At 36.9% G+C, this 22287-nt stretch overlaps 1 protein-coding gene across 3 annotated transcripts; it reads left to right on the forward strand.

Annotated features, from left to right (window-relative positions):
• The first annotated feature begins 751 nt into the window (after window positions 1-751).
• LOC107722233 (CDP-diacylglycerol--glycerol-3-phosphate 3-phosphatidyltransferase, mitochondrial-like) lies at window positions 752-20275 on the forward strand. 3 transcript variants are annotated; one of them, XM_016530513.1, is made up of 11 exons: window positions 752-867; window positions 3026-3227; window positions 3929-4006; window positions 4547-4643; window positions 6441-6630; window positions 6887-7065; window positions 10009-10424; window positions 12310-12385; window positions 15368-15516; window positions 16043-16207; window positions 19675-20275. In XM_016530513.1, the coding sequence occupies exons 1-10, from the start codon at window positions 752-754 to the stop codon at window positions 16160-16162; spliced, it is 1623 nt and encodes a 540-aa protein (XP_016385999.1). In that variant the 3' UTR covers window positions 16163-16207; window positions 19675-20275. The 3 variants fall into 3 exon arrangements, with proteins under 3 accessions (XP_016385999.1, XP_016386001.1, XP_016386000.1); XM_016530515.1 differs by lacking the exon at window positions 19675-20275 and adding an exon at window positions 17591-17672; XM_016530514.1 differs by lacking the exon at window positions 19675-20275 and adding an exon at window positions 16606-16677.
• Window positions 20276-22287: the final 2012 nt, after the last annotated feature.

Below are 22287 nucleotides of genomic sequence, written 5' to 3' on the forward strand. Positions count from 1 at the left end.
TGTGAAATATAAAATTAAAATCACACAGTCACTGTGCAGAGTACAAGTACAGAGCCATTTAAATGCATCTATAGCTATAGCATCTAAACATAAATGCTTATTATTTATTGAAATATTATGTAATAGTTTAATTTATTATGATTTAAATAATAAGGGTGCAAGTCAGAATTTAACGGGAGGTTTGAACAAAAATACCCCAAATACTTCAAATGTATGCTAAAATTACTCGCATGTGATATATTTCAGTATATTTTCTCTCCTCTTATGCATTTAGTTCCTCTAACAGTGTAGCTGTCAGATAACCGCATTCACTGTTGAAATTAGACTATGTGCTGCTAATATAATAAACTAAAATAATAATGTTTTAATGAAAATTTTAGGAAACACTGAATGTGGGGGGGAAAAGCATTCATGTAGAATGTATTTTAGCAGAAATTGTATTGTGTTATGATATCCTGTGCATTATTTTATATTTGATTTGATTTAGAAAAAAATACCTTCAAATTGTAGAGGTCATTTCAAATGTAAATAGGGATGGTGCAGTGCACAAGAGATAATGTGGCATTTTTAGCATTGATAAAAACGTATAGAAAGATGAGAGACCAGCTAAGTTACAATTATACCTTGTCAGTGCTGCAGTCCCTCTCATTAGAACCAGCCAACTTGTTTACACTAGTGCGAGCGTCTGTGTCGCGCAGCCGGAAGCGTAAGTGTTTAGATAAAGTTTTGACATTCAAAATGCAGTGAAAACATGGCGGCGCCCATGAAATGGAAAAGACTTGTGATCTCTGCGTATACTCCTGCTTTCTCTTGGGTTTTTACGAGGGTAACAGATCGCTTTTTTAGGACACATGAGCGGAGGAGAGGGTAAATGATAGCGGTCGTTTGCATTACATAAAGCGTAATATTAAAGTCAAGCGTGTTTGGCTAATGTTAGCTTGTGGTTGTGTAAAGGAGAGTTCATACATTCATGTGTGGAGTTACAGTTGTCAAAGTGCGCTTGAGAATATGAGCCGTAAACATTAGGTCAATAAAGATGTTTGCTGTTTTTGCTGTACTGATGTTCATTAGCTTATTTCAAGTAAACACTCTTTCTTAAATATGTATACGTATACATAACTATAGTTCACCCAAAAATACTATGAAAGTAAATGGTGACTCCTTAACATATTCGTTTGTGCTCAACATACAAAATGTATGTAATGTAAATTTGGAACAGGATGAGGGCGATTAAATGATAATGATAAAGACATAACCTTTGTTTTGGGGCTATCTAACCCTTTAATGAGCTGTTAAACTGCACACTTGTTAGTGGGATAGTAAATCAACTAAATAACTTCAGCTAGATAAACCGAGACTGTAGGCAGAAGATCAGACATGGTTTGTCAGCAGACTCAGCACTTGCTTTTATTAAAATGATACCTGATTCAGGCATGTCTGATCTGATAACTCAGCTGTACACCAAATTCATGGATATTTGTTCATGTTAACCAGCAGATGCTTCTTTAAATGTTTTTTTTTTTTTACACGGAAAAATGTAGCCTAAGTTGGCCTTTAGTTGATCAGGTATTCTTGTGAAACTGCTGTTATCAGATGTGCATTGCAATGAATAAGGTTCATTCAAGAAGACTTAAAAGCACTGGTTTACAAAGCAGCCATTCACTGCTTGCATTCTTCTGAAAAGGTCGCTTTAATCAAATCACTTTTCAGTCTGATATAAGTAAAGACCTATTCCTGAATTTTCTTCACTTGTTTAGGCAGATGTGACATCTATGACGGGCTATGAAATGTGGGTCTCGTTTTTAAGGCAGGGTTGATACATCTGAGAGACGCAGATAGCTAACTTGTATAGATTCGTAAACTCACCCACGATTGACCTTCGCATTGTTTTATGCTCAGTCTCCGCAGGGTCACGGCGCTCTCAGAGGCGCCTCTTTTCATTTTGTTTTCTCAGGAGTTATGTGAGATCTACTGTAGTGTGCGGTGAGACTCCGGGTTCTGTGAAGAAAAGCACCGTCTGGGTTGTAGAGAACTCAGTGTGACCTTGGTGTTTGGCAGTAGATCTGAGTGAAGGGTTGAAGTTTGAGACTTCATACTGTGTCATACAGACCATATTACTGCCTTTGTCTTCTGAACCCTGTTGCATTTGGAGCTAGACTTAGGGCCCTGTTCTGAGTAGTTGGAAATCAAGTTTTGAGAAAAAGAGTTGTTGGTTGAATTATTGCTTTTTTAAATGTACAGGTCTGTATTGCACAGTCAATCATCTCTCCAGCATTTGTTCTTGGTGTAATTGCATGTGCTATTGAAATGTTGAAAAGTAATATTTTGTTAGTTATTATTACAGTTTTATTCACTGTTCTGAAAGAGGCGACAAACCAAGATGTAAAAATAATGATTTTGTTGATGATTTTCCAAAGAACAAAGCAAAAAGTACTAAAAATCAAGTATTAGGTTTTTAATTAGCAAAAATAGCTGAAAATACACTGTCGTTTAAAGTTTTGGGGTCAGTAAGATTTTTTTTTTTTTTTTAAGAAAGTAATACATTCAGCAAAGTGACAATAAAGACAGTTATAATGTTTTAAAAAAAACTCAATTTCAATAAACTGAAAATATAAATTAATACATGTTGAATAAATTACATTTTAAAATATATTCAAATATAAAACAGTCATTTTAAATTGTAACAATATTCGACAATAATACTGCTTTTACGGTATTTTTGATCAAATAAATGCAGCTTTGTTGAGCACAAGAGCCTTCTTTCAGACATATTACAAATCTAACTGACAATAATGCACAATAGTGTACATTATGTATATTATGTCGTTTGAAAGCTAACAGGAAATAAAAACCAAGCATCAGTTCAGTATCACTGTTCAGCCACCAGATTTTACAATATTTACTAATACTGTAAACGGAAGCACTGCAGTGTATTGTGTGCAGTGGAAGAGGTTTGCCAGCCTTGGATTCTGATTAAAGGTTTTCTCCTCCCCTTATTTCTCTCTTACTTCCTGTCATCCTGTAGGTCCACTGTGCTGCTCTTGGCCCCTCTCCTGGCAGAGGCGGACTCAGGCTCCCTGGCCTCCTCCAGACCTCCAGGCTTCACTGGTGTCGAGGGCCTCCACTCTCGGTTCCAGTGGATGGCTGATCATGTACCTGCTTTTAGGGTCCCTGGGGGCTGCATACGCATCCTTCACTCACCTGATGAGTTTTATCAGACTATGAAGGTATGCTTGAGTGTGTGTGTGTATGTATGTGTATTTACTGGGTAAAAGCCAAGTAATTGCACCTTCAGAGAGATGTATTGCCAGTAAATATGACTATAAGGTTATACAAATAAAAATCTCAGATATCTTATTACCAACAGATATTATCTCACTCCATTTAGTGCCTTTATTTATAGTCGTATTTATATCATGTCATTGTAAAATATATTATGTTGGGTGATATTTACGAGAAGGTGATGTTTATTTAATAAAACAGGTGGATCTTTGCCAAATGACCATTCTAAACGTCATAATTTATGTCTTGGTATTAGTTGTATGATTTTTAACATTAAAAGTAAAATTCTAGAATTTTTTTATCCAGTTAGATATTTAATAGGTTTAATTGTAATATTGTAAAAAATAAAAAATGCATATTTGCGAAATGTTTGTCTTTTTATTTTAACTACTTTGATCTTGCCATGAAAATAGCTTTTAATTTCAGTATGACTAATGATGACGATATGATAAAATAATGTATGATTAAAAATGAAATTTTGGTCAAATCCTTTTATTTTCATTTTAGAAGATTGTCTAGCTGTTTTTATGTAGACAATGGTTTGTCTTAAATCACTTTTTATCAGTTTGTTTTGTCATAATATATCTTGTAAAAAAACGTTACTCAGTGTTTCTAATTCAGTTTGTTGTTCTTTCTGTTTGCCCAGGCTCGTATCAAGACAGCCAAGAGTCGTGTGGTTATGGCTTCACTGTATTTGGGCACAGGACCACTAGAGCAAGACCTTGTATGTAACCTGTCTGCACACATTTCCTGTCACTGACCAGTAAATAAACCTTAGCCTAAGAAGGAAAAGGCTGTTTTTGTGCAGTTGACTGTGGCCTGATTAAGAATTTTACATAAGAGGAAGTTGCTCAGGGAAGTTTATCATATCTCATCTTCTATTTTTACTGCTGTAAGTTTAATACAATCAGGTATAAACAGTAGATCATGCCACAACCAAAAAGTCAAATCTGCAAACATATTCTGAAAAATGACCTCAGCAGAATTTAATTTTATCAACAGAATTTGATCTGGTGGTGTTTGCTAAATCTCAATCTAAAAGTTGAATTTAATCACCATCTCAGTGCGCACTAAAGTGCATTTCCTTGTTCATATTAACATGCGAAACCTGCCAGACAAGCCATAAGGTTCCTGTAGCAGAAGTAGAATAAAAATGAAAAATAGTACAGAACCCTAAGTTAACCCTAGTTTAAGGTTAAAAACTTGTCAGTCTAATGTGGATAATTAGAGGCTGCTTTCAGTGACTTTCTCATTTCTTTTGAAGGTTGATTGCATGGAAGAGGCATTAGAGCGCTCACAGGAAGATCATGTACCTGATCTCAAAGTGTCTTTTTTGCTGGATTATACCAGAGGCTCAAGAGGTCTGTTTCTGTCTTTCTTTTACTCATTTCAAACACACACACTCAGGCTTTGTTCGGACAGACAGCAGCTGGCGTATCCAACCCAAATCCTTGGAGTTGCTGTAGTCTGAACGGGAAAAACATAGGATTGTGATCCAATACGATCTAAATCACATCGTTAAGTGGTTTTCACTCATTTATGGTCACAATGGAATGAAGGCAAACCATATGCATGATTGTGTGAAATAGTGTGATATATCTGATGTGTCTCATGAGTTATGAAGTCATTACTATATATATCAGATATTGACTACACTGAACATGTGGATCTGATTTCATTAATTAAATGACAGTGTGGACAATCAGTCCCAAAGATCAGATTTCAAAACCAGATCAGATCGTGTGCTGTGTGAACAAAGCCTCGCATTCTCACTTATTCATAAACTCCCCTCTGTCTGTATTGTTCTTTAACTTCTTTTTGAACTACATTCTACGCATTCTGAACAGTCATAGCTTGATCTTTTCGATCACTTTTCTGTGAAACCATCAGAAGGAAATAATGCCTACAGGAAAGCCCCTGCCACTGTTCATTTCCCTTTGTCAACACTGACTAACATGCCTACGCCATGTCTATTCTGATATAACTGCCTGGGTGTAATTTTGGAGGATTTCCAGCTTTAGTAATTGTACGTTAGAGTTCAGACCTTTTTATTTTACCTTGCAAACTACTTGACAGGAACTGTTAGCCAATGTGTTGTACAACTCACCTAATGATGTTGTAAGAATTCATAATCTAATATGTCATGGTAACTGAAGCATCATATTGCAGCATAGAGCTTCATTTTAGTGGTTCAGATTCTGCTTGATCTCCTGAAAACGACTCTCATTATGAGAGGATTATGAGAGGGTGTTCACAAAGAGAGAGATGTGTGTGTTTTTTTTAATGTGTTAGCAATTTCTAGAGTGAACGACTGTAACTGTTGGCAATGCGTACAATATCATCTTCTATGCAAATGAGCAGTGACGTGATGTGACGCCTACCAATATGAGTGCACCGGGAGGGGTCAAGGTTTGGTTAGTTAGCAGTGTCCCATTCTCAAAGCATCTTTCTCCATTGACATCCATTACAATAGCTGTGTATTCTTTAAAAAAAATGGTCAAAACATATACTACCATTCAAACGTTTGTGGTCAGTACATGTAAATGTTTTTGAGTATTTTATGCTCACCAGGGCTGCTGTAAAAATACAATAAAAACAGTAATATTGTGAAATACTATTATAATTGAAAATATTTTTTTTATTATAATATATTTCCAAATAATATATTATATTATATTGGTATCAAAGCTATATCTTGCTATAGTTCTATCACGACAACTCTCGGAAGATTGCAACATGAACCAATCAGCGTGTGCCAAGTAGTTTTAATGTTGTGAATATCATCAGTTTGTGTTAACGACCCATCAACATTCGCCATCTAGAGTTTCATGACAGAACTTGGCATTTACAAGTGAAGGACTTGGAACTGACTAACTGACTATAACTTTTATTTGTTCCCAAAGGGCAATTGTTTTACAGCTTTCCTTCGATATGGAAAATGCTAAACAAAAGAGACTTTATACTATATAATAACTTAAACATAGAATGAATTTTAAAAATCAGTGAACATTCAGTGACTGTGGGTGTTCTTGAGGGCAATCAGCCAATCAACCTCTAGTTTTTAGTGTGAATGTCCCATTAGTATATCTAACGCTTACTTCAATGTATGCACTGATTCATTGCTTCTCATTTCCCTGTTTGTTATTTTTCATTTGAAGGTAAGCACAATTCCCGCACAATGTTACTGCCGCTGCTCCAGTGTTTTCCTGAGCAAATGAGAGAGTCCCTGTACCATACGCCTGACCTGCGGGGGCTGCTGCGTCTTCTGGTTCCCGAACGCTTCAATGAAACCATCGGGGTGCAGCACATCAAGGCATACCTTTTTGACAACAGTCTCATTATTAGTGGGTGTGTACACGTGCATGTGTCACAGCAAATGTGGATACGACACATGTTCGTAAACATATGTTATGGCCGGGTAACTAAAATATGCTTGCAGTGTAAATTTCTCTCAGACAAAATATTTCCATAGTTATTGCTTTTCATGGTTCTAGGTTTGTTTTTAGAGCATATAGAGCTCATGCAAAACCGTCTGCGCTCAGTGGAGGAGGTGAATATTTGTTCGCCCACTCTTGAGTGTGATATGATATTTCATCTCATACAGGGCCAATCTGAGCGACTCCTACTTCACCAATCGTCAGGATCGTTATGTTCTATTGGAGGACTGTGAGGAAGTGGCTGATTTCTTTGCTGAACTCGTGGGAGCCGTGGGCGACGTGTCACTGCAGCTCCAGCCTGACAACAGTGTGCACATGATGGAGGGAATGGTGCATCCCTACAAAGGCAAGTGGTTTTCCAAGGGAGGACCTGTTTAAACAGAAACTATGTTTTTAAATGTATAATGTCATAAGACAATGAGAGGGGATTTCAATGAGAATTCCTTATAGAGTTCATTTTCATATGATGGCTACATTATTTTAGCACCTGAAATGAGGAATTATGTAAGTTAAAAATCACATTATGTAAGGTAAATGCCCAAACACATTCACAAAATGCTAAACGCAGCTTCCTTAGCTTGGAGGCTGATTATGAGTGATCGATTGCGTGAGGATGTAGCTAACTACCATAATAATTCAAATTGAATGCCATGGCCATGTTAACTGAAGATAAAACAGTATTTAAGCACGCAAGGTGCAGTGCTACACCATGGTGTGTATCACTTGGTTTAAATGGACTGTGTGGATTGAATATCTATTATTTATTAAGAGCATCCTTGTTTAGGTGCAGCTAGACTGTCTAAGTGCAAGTGATCAAACAACCTCAGCAATTTTTTGGCAACGAAAGTAGTCCTGATAAGAGAAATGAGTGACACTTGTGGTTTCCACCCACTCTGACATACATGAATCAGAGGTTATGATGGTAAGTCACTCATTTCCTTGTAACACCAGCATTGTGGTAACACATTGAGTATCAGGAAGCTCGGAGCCTGCTTGCTAGCCTCAGGTCTCTGTGATGCTGATCTTCAGCCATGACTCGGTGTGTCTTACGGTCCCCAGGCTCAGCGATGAGCGCGAAACGAGTGAATGAGTGATTATGCTCATTCAGCTTCGGTCCATATCCGTAACCCAGCGTCGTTCAATGACATAATCGTGGTGGAGCGGGGCCACAGTTTGTCACAGATCCCAGAAATAGTGCAATGATGTCACCTTGCTGGTGGTAAGTGATCTGTGCTGGGAGGGTAGGAAAGGAGAGATGCAGGAGGATGATAGGTTCGGGAAGGAGCTATTTGGACCTCGATACAGTCCGTCAAGACAATGAGGTCAACGGGAAATGATGGACTGATAGCCAACAGCGAGAATAGTGATGTATGACGGTAAAAGGAGGAAAATATCAGACTGAAAAGCACATGCACTCGAATCAGGGTGACATTTCTTTATGCAACTCATCGACGACAGTATATGTACGAAGCAAAAGCCTCATCTTCCAGTAAGAGTTACTAGAGCGCTGGTCCATTGAGAAGCTTATCCGCTGAGTCGGCAGTTGGGTCCTGCCCCTGTATCTCCAGTAATTGGATCCCACAGTCTGTCGGTAAGAGCCGCTGAAATTCGTGGCCCTGTTAACTGGATGTGTTTGGACCTCTGAGGCCTGGAGGCTTGGGGTGGCTGGCTTTGCGTCCGTGGGGAAAGCCCCTGTATCCTCCTTCAAAGAGCCGTTTATTTGTTCTCCGCCGGCCACACATATTTGTGGAGGCTTTCGCTTTTTCTTGTTCTCTGCATTTAACAAACAGAATATTCTGAGCGGCCTTGCTGCACATTTTCCGTCTTAACCAAATAAGCACAGACACCATGGAGCAGCAGGCTTCTGCCATACATTACCAATATGCAGGGTTCTGCCCTGAAGCTAATTCATTATTTACAGATTATCTCTCTTGCTATGAGTCACCGTGGCACATTATGTCTAGCAGAGGCGCCAGGGTTTGACAGAGCGCCTTTCCAGACGGTCAGCAGTTATTGACCCGTGTCTCTGAGGTTTTGATCATGCATTTGCAGGATCTCACATGAGCAAATACCTGATAGAATGGATTGGAGGGGAGCAGATTGCGTGTCGTTTCCCTTGCATGCCCATTCAGATAAGTGTGAATGTAAGCACCCTGTTAAGATCAGTTGCTTAGAGTCATTCTGTTTATCATTACTATCAGGTATTTTAACTTGATTGACACGTTTCAAAGCACCTTTTCAAAACCTACTGAGTTATGCTGCTATGCTAACTGAAATAGAACTTCTTAAGTTACTTATGTTGAATGTTCTGCATAGGCAGAAACTTCTCACGTAAAGCACATGGGAGACTCATATTTGGTTTTACAATCATTTGTTTATATTATAAGTGAACACAGTAGTATTTACGCTGTTGTTCAAAAGTTTGGGGTCAGTTTTTTTTGTTTTTTTTTAAGAAAGAAATTAATACGCATAAAGTCAGAAGTGACAGTAAATACATTTATAATGTCACAAAAATGTATATTTCCAATAAAGGCTGTTCTTTTAAACATTTTGGTCATCAAACAAAAAATCCTGAAAAAAATGTATCTCAGTTTCCACAAAAATATAAAACAGCACAACTGTTTTCAACATTGATAATAATAATAATAAAAGATTCCTGAGCGCCAACTTGACATATTAGAATGATTTCTGAAGGATCTTGTGATACTGAGGACTGGAGTAATAGCTGCTGAAAATTCAGCTTTGCCACCACAGGGATGAATTACATTTTAAAATATGTTGAAATAGAATTTTTAAAAAATTATACTAATGTTTCACATTATTACTGTTTTTACTGTATTTTGGATCAAATAAATGCAGCCTTGGTGAGCATTGGAGACTTTTTTCCAAATACATTAAAATCCCCCCAAACTTTTTAACATAAACAAAAATGTACTGTAGTACACATAAATGTCAGATCAAATAGTCAAATTTAACTTTATCAATCTATTTTTATCAGTATTTGTCAGTAGTGAAGGAAATATGGTTATAGTCATCATTTAACTTGCTTTTATTGCCATTTTGTATGTTTTTTTTCTCACCACATTATGGGATTATCTTCTCTATAAAAGCCACAAGTGATGTGGCCTTAAAATTTGTCCAAAACGTAGTTTTTGGAACAGCTGTGCTTAAAATGCTGCCTATGTTGGCAGCTGACTAGGTTTTGGAACACAGCCCAGATGTATCCAATATTTAAGTGTTTCAACAGAGTTGAGTGTTCTCAGATGTGGTTTGTCTTGTGGTCTAACAGGTAACAGAGCAGAGTTTTCTGCATCGGCACAGAGACGGATCATGGAGGTGGTGAACACGGCCCGTGTCCGGCAGAGCATGCTGGAGGCGGAATGCTCGGACATCCTAGACTCGGACAGAACGGTGCCAAATGACACTTGGATCTTTCCACTCGTGCAAATGAAGCCTCTGGGCATTCACCTGGATGAACAAGTAACCCAACGACTGCTCATAGAGGCAGGTGGAGACTCAGTCGTCTACCTGACATCGGGTTACTTCAACCTGACGCGCACCTACATGCAGCTGGTGCTGGGTGCAGCAGCAGACTACCGTATCCTCATGGCCTCCCCAGAGATTAATGGCTTTTTTGGAGCCAAAGGTGTAGCAGGAGCAATTCCTGAGGCCTACGTTCACCTCGCCCGACAGTTTTACAATAAGGTGTGCATTTTTTTTTTACGGTTTAGCACAGGGCTGGGCAGCATGATGTGTTTATACCTGTGTTGACAGAGATGAACACTTCAGTGTAGACCGCTCTGTTATTTATAAAAGGAGCTATTTAGTTTTGTCAAGTCATGCCGCCCACTTCTAGTGTGGACAAGATGTAACTATAGGTTTTTTACGGTTGCCAGACACCATTACAAATTGGTGTATTAACATATAATTCAACTGATTTGTGAACTTATTGTTGCATATACTGTAGTATATCGGCTACCAAAAATATTTATAACGTATTACCATTTTACATCTTTTGTTTTTAATTAAGTTGTTTTTGTACTCATGCCAAATTTCTCATTATTTTTTTTTATTTGAATAATCTTTTAATTTGCTTCCAATATGGGTTTATGTTTTTTAAAAGCTACATTTATTTGATCAAAAATACAGTAAAAACAACAATATAGTGAAATAGTCTGTCCTGCTTTTTGTTTAGTGAAGTTTTAGTTGACTTAAAGTCTGGGATTTAAAAGTCTTAAAGTCTAGTTTTAGTCAATTAAAATTTTTAGTCACATTTTAATCATGCGTGTAATGGTAAAATAGTGGCATTCTTAATATTAAATCCAAATTATTTTAAAGGAGTCATATGATGCAATTTCAAGTTTTCCTTTCTCTTTGGAGTGTTACAAGCTGTTTGTGCATAGATAAGATCCCTGAAGTTGCAAAGACTAACATCTCAAACCCAAAGAGATATGTTTTATAAAAGTTAAGACTGGTGCACGCCCTCCTAAAACGCCTCGTTTAAACACGCCCCCACATGTCTACGTCACAATGTGGGAAGATTTGCATAACGCCGCCCAAATGTTCACGCAAAGAAAGGCGTAACTTTGATTCTCACTGTAGTATTGTTGCTGCCGCCGTGTTTCGTTGTAAAAGCGAAAGTACTTTCTTTGGTCTTCCAAAAGAAAACACAACTAGAAATCAGTGGTTAAATTGTATTTACAACACTGTTCCAGAACAGTTCAACCCAAATATTCAGATGTGTGGAAAATAATGTGTTTTTTGAACCTTAAACCACATAAACACATTTCATTACACCAAATAGACAAAATAATGTTCATTTTAGCAACGTCATATGACCCCTTTAATGTGTTTCTATTAAAACAACAACAACAAAAAGACTGAATTGTGGCACAGAAGTTGTGTAAGTGCATTTATTCAGCAATCTCAATCACAAAAAAACTAGTCGTGATCCATGTTTGGATTTATTACAGTTTCAGTTGATTCAGTCGCAGTAAACAGCGCAAATGACCATGTGAAGGAAAACAGACTTGGCTGTATTACACTTTCATTTGAGCAGAATTGTTTTCAGCTCATCAGAACTTCTCCCTAATGTAAAAGAGAGCATGTGTGAATGGTTGCCATGTTGTGAAGATAAAGTAAAATACAGGGCAGAAAATGTCCTTTTAAGAGAGAAGCGCTGAGAGGAGGATTTCAACACTTGACATTTCAATCCCCAAGCATGAAAACTTGTGGAGGGCCATATATTTTCTTTTTTTTTGTTGAAGAAAATATAGAGATTGTCTTCAAACTACATTTTAGTCTTGTCTTTTTTCGTCAACAATATTGCATGTTGACAGTCACATTTAGTGTTTAATGTTAGTGTTTAAGGTTGTCAACAAAGGTTTTTTTTTTTTTCATTAACAAAACCAACACTGTTTTGCAGTTTATAATTGTTGCTTGTTTTATAGATGGTGCTGCAGCTATAAATGCACTCAATTAGCAGGTTTTGAGTGGTGCTTTTCTGCTGTTTTTTTACTTTGATGTTTTTTAAACGTCCATCGTCGTATTGTTGGTTTTTCTTAAACGCTCAGCATCCTGTCCGTTTCAGGTGTGTCAGCTGGGTCAGCAGAGTCGTGTCCACTTGCATGAATACCATCGCCCCAACTGGACATTTCATGCTAAAGGTAGGTGTTTTTCTTCTGCACTGTTTTTTTTTAAGCACTGAAGTGGATCAGCCCAGTTCCCAAAAATTGGGTGTAACAGGAAAGCTCATAATTTAATGCGTGGAGCAGGTTTCCCAGCACCTCTGATTGAATAGCCTCAGAGCTCTTCCTGGACAGCTTCAGGACACCGAGGCTGCCAGACACATGTGATGTTTTCTCTGTAAACCAGAGGTATGCTTTGGCCACGTTTTCTGGCTGTTGTTGAATGTTAAGCTATTTCAGTTTTACTGTTTCAGTATGTTATTTAAGACAAATCAAATGCACCACTGAGCCAAAAGCAGCTTGATCACCACTGTGTTATTTCTCAACCTTGCTGTCTGTGTTTGTAACTGTGAGTGATTTTTAGTTTGGTTTAAAAATGCATGAATTCATAATAAATTTGATTTGGTTGTTCATATGGCATTAACTGAGTATCCTTATACACTTTAAAAGCCCCGACCTGAAGGGACAGAATAAAATAGTGACGTCTGGAGAAAAATAGAGGCTTGACAAACCTGAGCCGCGTCAGTGGAATTCAATTTCAGGCTCCTGTTGAGAAGTCTGGCTTATTAGATAAAGCCTTGTCATGCCGTCATTTCTTGTAAACAGTGGAGCTGAAGTGGGAACAGACAGGGTGCAGAGGTCCCCGCAGCTGAGCTAGAAAGAGAATCAATGAACATTAGCTGCCGTTTTGACGCTGGCCTTCAACCTAAGGTGGACTCGATTGAGCCTTTTTCACTAAGTGTCATGCCATAACTATACCTTTCTGTCACCAAAAAGCATGTTTTTCCATTGGTAGCCATTCAAAATTGGCAGCAAGTAGGTTGTTTACTTCCAGTGGAGTCACATGCCAAAACCGTTGAGATGAATGTTCAAAGCTCAAAGAACTTTATTATTTTGTTGATTATTTATTATTTTGTTAGGAACTTTATATGTTATCAATGTATAATACACAATCAGACATATCAACACATATATAATGTAACATTTATCAAGTAAATTAATTAAAGGCAGGGTAGGTGATTTGGTTCAAAAAAAAAAATTTTATGCTGGTTGAAAGTCTTAACACATCCCGATGGCAATCACTAAGTTAAGTGGTCTAAATGTATTTATATGTATTTCTAACATCTGTCGAAAGCGTAGGACCATAAAATCCAGTCATATACGTCGGTTCAAGGGCTGTCATATATGCCTGTCAACATATGTATTTGCATAACTCCGTGCACCGTTTGCTCAGACATGATACGTCATCAGTGTGTTCCATTATGCCTCTGCAGACAGAGCGAGAATGGAAGGTGTTATTATTGTAATATCATGTGCTTTGTACTGTAATGTTTTCTCACTGGTGATTGAGACATGATGTAATCTGATAATGTTCAACCCTCCACCAACGCTCAACCTCAGGTGTGCCTATGCGCGTTCAAGTGTTTTGGAGGAGGTGTGGCTTTGGAGAGTGATTTGCAGGGAGGGTGGTATTTTATTCTTTTTAAAGCTAGCTTGCTATTGCTAGTATCTCTGAAATCACCTACCCTACCTTTAAGTAAAAATCGAATTTAGCGTCCTTAAAGTGCTAGTGCAATGGAAATGCGAACGGATAATAATGAGGGGAAAAAATGGTTCCACAAAAGTCAAAGGCCAGGAGGATGAAGAATGCCCATTCCAAGTAAATTTTTGCAAAACAAAACTAGATTATTCAAAAACAGATTGCACGGACCGATTGCACTTCCTTTTAAAAGAATGCTTTTGAAAAGTCTTTTACTGGATGCTCACCAAGGCTGCATTAATTTGATTGAATTAAAAACAGTAATTTTATGAAATATTATAACAATTTAAAATAACTACTTTTATACTATTTTGTATTTCTTTAATAATTCTTACTAAAAAAAAATACATTTTGCTAAAATATTTTAGGCGGACTATAAATGTGCCATATGTAGAATTTTAAACCTACAACTGTATATTTATGTTTCTTTTCATTTATAGCAAATTTAACCTCTGCTTTAAAAAATAATTATTTTTGTTTTTAGATTGTAATGTTACAATGTTAGAGAATGTAATGTGAATTTAACCCTATTTTTAAAATAAATATGGATTAAAAAAAAAAAATCCAGTTAGAAAGTGTAGAAAATACAGAGATATATACCGTATATCGCAATTCAGCCAAAAAAATAAAAATACTGAGATATGATTTTTTTGGCCATATCGCCCAGCCCTAATTGAAGTATTAAAGGGGTCATATGATGCGATTTCATTTTTTCCTTTCTCTTTAGAGTGTTACAAGCTCTTGGTGCATAAATCACCCTAAACTTTTGAACGCTCGTGTATGATCAACAAAGTGGTCTATAATAGAATTGAACAGTGCCATGATGTGACAATAAAAAAATTTATTAATTGTGTTTGCTTGTGTTGTTTTGAAATAGAATTAAATTGATCTAATTAAGCATAAAGGCATTTATAATCATGTATAAAGGCTAATTGCTAGATTTGTGTGCATAAGGAAGTGCTCAGGAATTAATTTTAGGGTATTCCTGGCAGTTGTGTTACCTGATATTCAGCTTTCTTCAAGAACACGACCTCAGGCCAGGGTGGTTATGTTTGGCAAGGCTTTGAAGTGACAAGTAATTCCTGTTACCTATTAATAGAACATATGTTTGGTTTGTGTACATAATTTGATTGACTCTTTTTGTTTTCTTCCTCTAGTGTGTAGTCATGCATTGTTGATTGTTGTACAGACACCACACCTTTTAAAGTCATGTGACCAGTAAACACATATACTGACACTGTCAGCCGCTTCGAAGCATCTGCCACATCTGCTTATTTGTGAATGTGAAGCCATCCAGATTATTTTTAGAGTGGTTTGAGTCATAGTAACTGCCCAGTAATATGAAGCATTGTATAAAGCACTTATCATCATTACTGGTCTGAAAAATTCAATTTCAGGTTATTTTGTCCACTTTTTCACAGGCCTGTGGTACTATGTGGGAGGAAGAGACCGCCCCTGCCTCACTCTCATTGGCTCCCCAAATTTCGGCTATCGCTCTGTGCACAGGGATCTGGAGGCTCAGATTGCCATAGTAACAGAGAATGAGGAACTCCAGATGCAACTGCAACAGGTTGGACTTCCTCTGCACGTCTGTTTGCTGAAGTACCCCATCATGTAACCCATAAATCTTGGGTTGCAATGTGTTTTAAGAGCTGTTAGTACTAACTATGATATTAATGGCTGGTCATTTTGTAAGGGCTTACAGGAAGCAGAGCTGCGCTCAACACATTGTATCAAGTGATTCGTTTTATTGCAGTTTGAACAAGATATTGAATGTAGACCAATTTGTGTTATCACCCTGCTCTATGAGTCTGTGATGGGCACCATGCTATGATACTGGAATAATTTAGTATTCGCAGATTTTAATACTGTGATTGTCCATAACGCTACAGCTTTTCTTATACTAGAAAGCAGAGGCTACAATAAAGCCTAATTAATCGTGAGTGTATGTAAGATTCCTGTAATTTTCACTTATCAGGTGATAAAAGATCAGTTAAAATCAGTTCTTTAGTAACCTTTATGAGAAAAGCACCGAGATGACATAACACTTGAGATAGCGAGAGTTTAAGTGAAATCTTGATTTCTGTCTTGTCCAGGAGCAGGAGGTGTTGTACCAGAGCTCCACAAAAGTGTCAAACTCCACGTTTAATCAGCCAGACCGCCATGTAAAGCTGTGGGTGCAACTGGTTACTCCACTCATCAAGAACTTCTTCTAAAGTTCAACAGGCCTGAGGTGACAGATATCTCACTGTCTATGACAGGTTGGTTGCTGACGTATCTTTGAAGCACGTTTTAAACCTATCAGACATACAGAAGATCAGGCACATTACAGTGTTAGTGGTAGTTTCTGACATGAGCAATTCCTCCTGGAAAATCCATCTTAAGATGCTAGCTGCGTTTTGGAATATAGAAGCCAGTTATTAGCCAGGCCAAGCTGGTTATTATCTGAACCAGGCTGGTTATTAGTTGGTCGATCAGCGACCTTGTTCCAAAAACCATCTTGACCACCTTAAAGTCAACATGAATCTTATTTACCGTCTTAATACTTGTTCCCTGTCTTATTGTGAATGATTCATTGGGGGCTCTTATTCCAAAGAAAACATTTTCATCCTAATCTTTCATCAAGTGTAATAACGTGCACTTCCTCTTCCTTTTCCAGGGACGTCACTTAGGCTGAAAGGGTTGTTTTAGTGGCAACACTTACAATAAAGACGCATTTGTTAAAGTCGACATGACATGAAAATGTAAACTTATTTATCTTCTAAATGCATTTCATAGATCTTATTGTGAACAATTCATCCGTGCATGTGTTAAAAAAAAAAACATTTGCCCCTGTAACGTTTCTTCAGAATATAACTGGACCTATGGGTGAAAATGACATCTGTTGTCGTATGATAAAATTAACACTAAGTATTGTTCATTGTTAGCTCATGTTAACTAATGATTGATGTCAATGTTAACGTAGTTAAAGCTGCAGTCCGTAACTTTTTTGTGTTCAAAATTAACAAAATTTATATAATAAGCGAGTACACCATGAATCCATTTTCCAAAATGTGTTTTTGGCTTGTCCAGAATCACTACGGTACACCTATAATAAATGTTTATATTCTGACTATTTTAGACTGGTTCGGGTAGGTACCGCTGCGGAGTAGCCCAGTACCTGCGTGATTCGTCATAGACATAAACAGAGAGAAGTAGCTCTGGCTACAATGTTCTTCCGCAAGACGCATGCAGTTCTGTTTATTAACCGCTAGAGCACCAAAAGTAACGGACTGCAGCTTTAACTTAAGTTAACAAATAAAGCCTTTTTATCCAATCACTTCCCAGTGGATAAAATCATATAATCATATTGTCCTTTTTCATATACTAATATGTCATATTACTGAAATAAAATATGTTACAAATGGCAATTCATGTTGACTTTAACCTCCTGTAACTAGTTGCTAGCGGCTTGTAACCCGCTACCATCTTAAGCTGGATTTTCCAGTTCGGTTGCATCGGGTATTATGTGCGTTTCATTATGTTGAAGAACAAATGAGCCATTCGCATTAAATGCCCTGAGGGTACTAGCCTAAAGCAAACAAAAACAGCATTCAGCATTTTATTCCGCTTCCAAACGAATGACTTGGCTCTCTTGCGCTCAGTCAGACTTTCCCCGAAGATGGATATACAAAACCCCAGCTTGCCAGACAGTGGGTTCTGAAGAATTCACATTGTCACTCCAGTGGTTCCTTCAACCCAAATCCCCTTCACACAGCCCAGCTAGAGCTAGCATGGTCTGACCACAGCATGAATCTGATCATTCTAGTGTTGACTTCAGCTGCACTGGCAGTGACCTCCACGAGCCCTCCGTCGCTAACATCTGGAGTCTGTTACGGCTGCTTTTTCTGTGTGCGGTACCATTCCTTCTCTTGCCTCCATTTGATTACTAACATTCTCTGTCTCACTTGCTAAATGTCAGGATTTCAATTTTTTTACTTTGAGCTATTGGAATTAACAAAATGAGGCGGTTTGTACGTAAATAAGCTGAAAGGTCTCTGCCTCTTTTCCTAACACAAAATCAGCTGAAAGCGTAGTGGAGTTGAAGTAGCTGCCATTTACAAAGTATTTGATGATTTCAGCTATTAATATACAGTGTACAGTGGCCCAAAATGCCAAGACACTTAAAAATGTTAAAAAAAAACAGTGTTCAATTAGACAAAATATCAAACACTGTTAAAAAAAACAGTGTTAGAGCTTTTCTCAGAACTAGCTTGCTTTTCTCAGCCATTTTTTAAGTGACTTGTAGCTAACTGGTCTTAAGGCCGTTACCAAAGACAGTAACTGTAATGATGGCTATAATGTTTTAATCATTTTAATTAATAATTTCTATGAGAATAGGGAAGTCCACACCACAACTATAATGATGACAGTTACAAACAAAGTAGTTGAAATTACTTTCAGAACTTTTTTTTTTGTCAGCCAATCAGCCAATCAGAATCCGATTCTGCTTGGGCATTTAAAGCGGCAGACGACAAAACTTTATTGTCTGTTGGTGTAGACATATTAAATTGTGGCTTGAGTGTCCAAATACTTTTGAGGGGCCACTGTGGTATTCCTGGTCATGTTAAAATCCATTCTACAGAATTCTGGGGATATTTTCTCAAAAGAAGTGCAGAACAGTGGAGGTGTCACTACTTGAAAGAGTGTATTGTATTTGTAAATTTATCAAAATATAAAGGACTTTATGTAATAATGCCATAAAATAGCAAATTATGGCTTGTGGTCCTACAAGCAGGGTTGTCTGTAGTCAAGGAAAGTTTCAGTTGACAACCATTTACTTTACTTAGTGCTTACTCTGCCCTCTAGTGATTTTTAAAATGCATTACTATAAAACCAGATTTTTTAATTTTTTTTATAAATAGTGCTGTTTTTCAAGGTAAGCATCACTATGCTGAGTATTAAACTTTGCTGTGTAACTTGCCTTGTACCTGTGCTACTGACATGAATGATATCTTAAATTGAGTAGCTTGTCCTTTGGGTGTTTTCATGCAAAGTACATTTAAAAAAAAAAAAAAAAACTCATTGTTCTTTTGAACTTTCTGTTCATCAAAACATCATCATTGTTTCCACAAATATTAAAGGGGTCATATGACGTTGCTAAAAAGAACATTATTTTGTGTATTTGGTGTAATGAAATGTGTTTATGCGGTTTAAGGTTCAAAAAACACATTATTTTCCACATACTGTACATTATTGTTTCTCCTCTATGCCCCGCCTTTCTGAAACACGTCGATTTTTACAAAGCTCATGGGTCTGAAAAAGTGAGGTGTGCTCTGATTGGCCAGCTATCCAGTGCATTGTGATTGGCCGAATACCTCAAGTGCTTTCAACACTTATAATAATAAGAAACATATAAATCAGTTTATTAGAATGACTTCTGAAGAAAAATACTGAAGACCGGAATAATGGCTGATTTGCTATCAGAGGAATAAATTACATCTTTTTTTTAACCATTATATTTTTCAATGTTACTGTTATTACTGTATTTTTGGTCAAATAAATGCATCCTTGAGGACCATAAGTGACTTTCAAAAACGTTTTAAAAATCTTACCGACCTAAACTGTTGAACAGTAGTGTATTTTGCTCAATGTGTTCTGTGTCGATAAGAAATAATACATAGTATTAGATTAAAATCAGATCACATTAACATCGCCTGCTTTTTTCCTTGTTTTTTCCCCCCTCCAGATGAAAAGTGGGACTACGCGTGTGTGATTTGTACATGAGGCATTTGCAAATATCGATGGTTTCCTGGATGCAGATGGCAAAGATAAAGATGACTGTCCCGGCGAGCTCCAGTGAAGATTTTAGAAACAACTCTGTGCTGTTAAGATTCAATAACATTCATTCTGCTTCTTATAACCTCATTGTTAGGAGAGAATACATGTAAAACCTGTATACAGGGTTTGCTGCCAGTGTGATAGACATGTATTTGTAAGCACTATGGCAGATGTGAAGGTTTGGCCATCAGTTTGATGTGCAGTGCATTTGTATGTATATATTTTAGTTAATTTAACTTTTTTTCTGTGAACATTTGTATTGTGTTTTGTCACTTTAATAAGATGCTGTTCAACAAAAACCCTTTCCATTTCTATTGTACTTTTTGATTATTATTTTTGGTTGAAAATGTCAGAAGCAGCTATAAGGCATCATTAATATTCATTTCATTACTAAGGTCAAGGATATTCAGTTGATCTCGCACATTTCAGCAACACTTAGTTACCTCAGCCATATGTGAAATATCTATTTCCCTGAAACCTATGGAAGCTTGTTTTCACCACAGGATAAATCAAAGGCAATTGTTAGTTCTCACAATTTGTCATTCTGAGTTTATATCTCACAATTCGGACAACTCACAGTTCTAAGAGATAATCTGGAAATTCTGAGATGAAAAGTCTGAACTGTGAGATCACAGCGAGAACAAGTGACATTTTTTTCACTCGTTTTTGACATTCAGAATTCGGAGAAAAAAGATTGAATTGAGTGTGAATATCTCACATTTCTGACATTTTTTCCCTCAGAATTGTGCATTTATATTTCAAAATTCACTTTTTTTTTTCTCCTCCAAAGATTTGTTTAGCTTAAAAGTTCCAATTACCTTTTTTATTCTGTGGTGGTAATGGGCTTCCATAGAAACCACTGCAAATGATCAAGGCTGAGGGCCTTAAAAAACGTTAAAAATAATTTAATCACCCCCATGAAGGAGTCACAATGTTCCCTTTTAGTTAGACTATCCATTTACACTCCATTCTTTATAGTTTTGTTTATAACTGTTCATTAATGATGCTCAATACTGAAAATGAGCATATGACTTTCATTAATATTTAGTACAGCAGAGCTTATAGAAGAGCTCCAAATCCTGACACAAACCTTTACACAGTATGCCTGGGATGGATTTGAGCACCACTGTATTTGAGTGTGCGTGAGTAATGCAGTATTAGTTCAACATCAATTTCAGCATTGCTTTGCAAAAGTTGAAAAACTGTTGGTTTTGTAATAAAAACTGCGGTACTACCGTTTTTCCTAAGAATGTTTTGATTTTGGTGCCAGTGTGCATGGAGCAAGAGTGTTTGCTTATTTATAAGGTTCATAAACATTGAGACCAGATGATTTTTTTTTTGTTTTTCCTTTTGACTTACGTTTAACTGGATTTAAATGTCATGAATGACAGTGTTTGGAAGAGAAGAGACTTTTGAATGGTCGTGTTTCCAGCTCTTTCAGACCGAGGTGCTACCCGAGTCAGATGAGGCCTTAAAGGGTTAGTTCACCCAAAAATAATTAGGCTGCGTTTTACTCACCCCCGATGCATCCTAGGTGTATATGACTTTCTTCTTTCAGACGAATCCAGTCGGAGTTATATTAAAAATTGTTTTTTATTTTTCAAGCTCTATCTTTGTACTCAGCGGGTGTTGCATTCCTTCAGTTCAAATGACGTGAAATAAAAAGCACCCTTCCAGAAAAAAAAGTGTCTCACACGGCTCCCGGGGGGGATGCATCGGGGGCGAGTAAAACGCAGCCGAATTTTCATTTTTGGCTGAACTAACCCTTTAAAGCCACGTCATCTAACGCACAAGAACTTACAAAACGGCCAAAAACATTACATACTATATAAACTTTTTTTTTTGTCAATGTGTAAGTGGTTTTTAAGAATAAAAAGACAGCTTAAACAGTCATGGTTGAGTGAGTTATTTGATGTGAAATACAGATGTGTGACATATTTAGTCACATCCACTGTAAAACCCTTTTTTTTTTTCCCTGGTTGTTTTCAGTAAAAGTCGATATACTGAGAAACTTAATTTCTTTCCAAGTTCATTAAGAAGCAAGAATGAAAGGCATTGAGAAATGGAAATGTCAAGAAAACCTTAAAAAACTAAAAATTCTATTTGTAAAGATTTCAGTTTTATTTTAACCACAAGATTACATGGCAATGGTGAAATAAACTTGACATGTCAAAACCTTTTCTTCACCCCATTACTTTTACACAAAGTATATCTTGACAATAAAAAATAAAACAGCCTATATGTTGAAATATGTACAGCATGGATAAATTAGTATTTAAAGAGCTTTCTCTCAATTATCAGTGCATATAAAGCAAAAAAATTAAAAACTGGGGTCTTTCATATGCATTAATTTAAAGGGGTCATAGGATGCCCATTTTCCACAAGTTGATATGATTCTTTAGGGTCTTAATGAAAAGTCTGTAACATAGTTTGGTTACAATTTCTCAATGGTAGTGTAAAAAACACCTTTTTTACCATGTCAAAATAGCTCTTTTCAGATCAAGCCGTTTTTGTAGCATTT

Source organism: Sinocyclocheilus rhinocerous, unplaced genomic scaffold (genome assembly GCF_001515625.1).
Source record: "Sinocyclocheilus rhinocerous isolate Xijiao unplaced genomic scaffold, SAMN03320098_v1.1 scaffold334, whole genome shotgun sequence".
In the NCBI taxonomy this organism is placed as follows: Eukaryota; Metazoa; Chordata; class Actinopteri; order Cypriniformes; family Cyprinidae; genus Sinocyclocheilus; species Sinocyclocheilus rhinocerous.

What these genes read in the sequence shown, in the direction of transcription:
- LOC107722233 (XM_016530513.1), top strand. Translation starts at nt 752, where the DNA reads ATGGCGGCGCCCATGAAATGGAAAAGACTTGTGATCTCTGCGTATACT. An exon ending in ACACATGAGCGGAGGAGAGG is followed by an intron (nt 868 to 3,025) that starts GTAAATGATAGC and finishes GTCATCCTGTAG; the next exon opens with GTCCACTGTGCTGCTCTTGG. An exon ending in TTATACCAGAGGCTCAAGAG is followed by an intron (nt 4,644 to 6,440) that starts GTCTGTTTCTGT and finishes TTTCATTTGAAG; the next exon opens with GTAAGCACAATTCCCGCACA.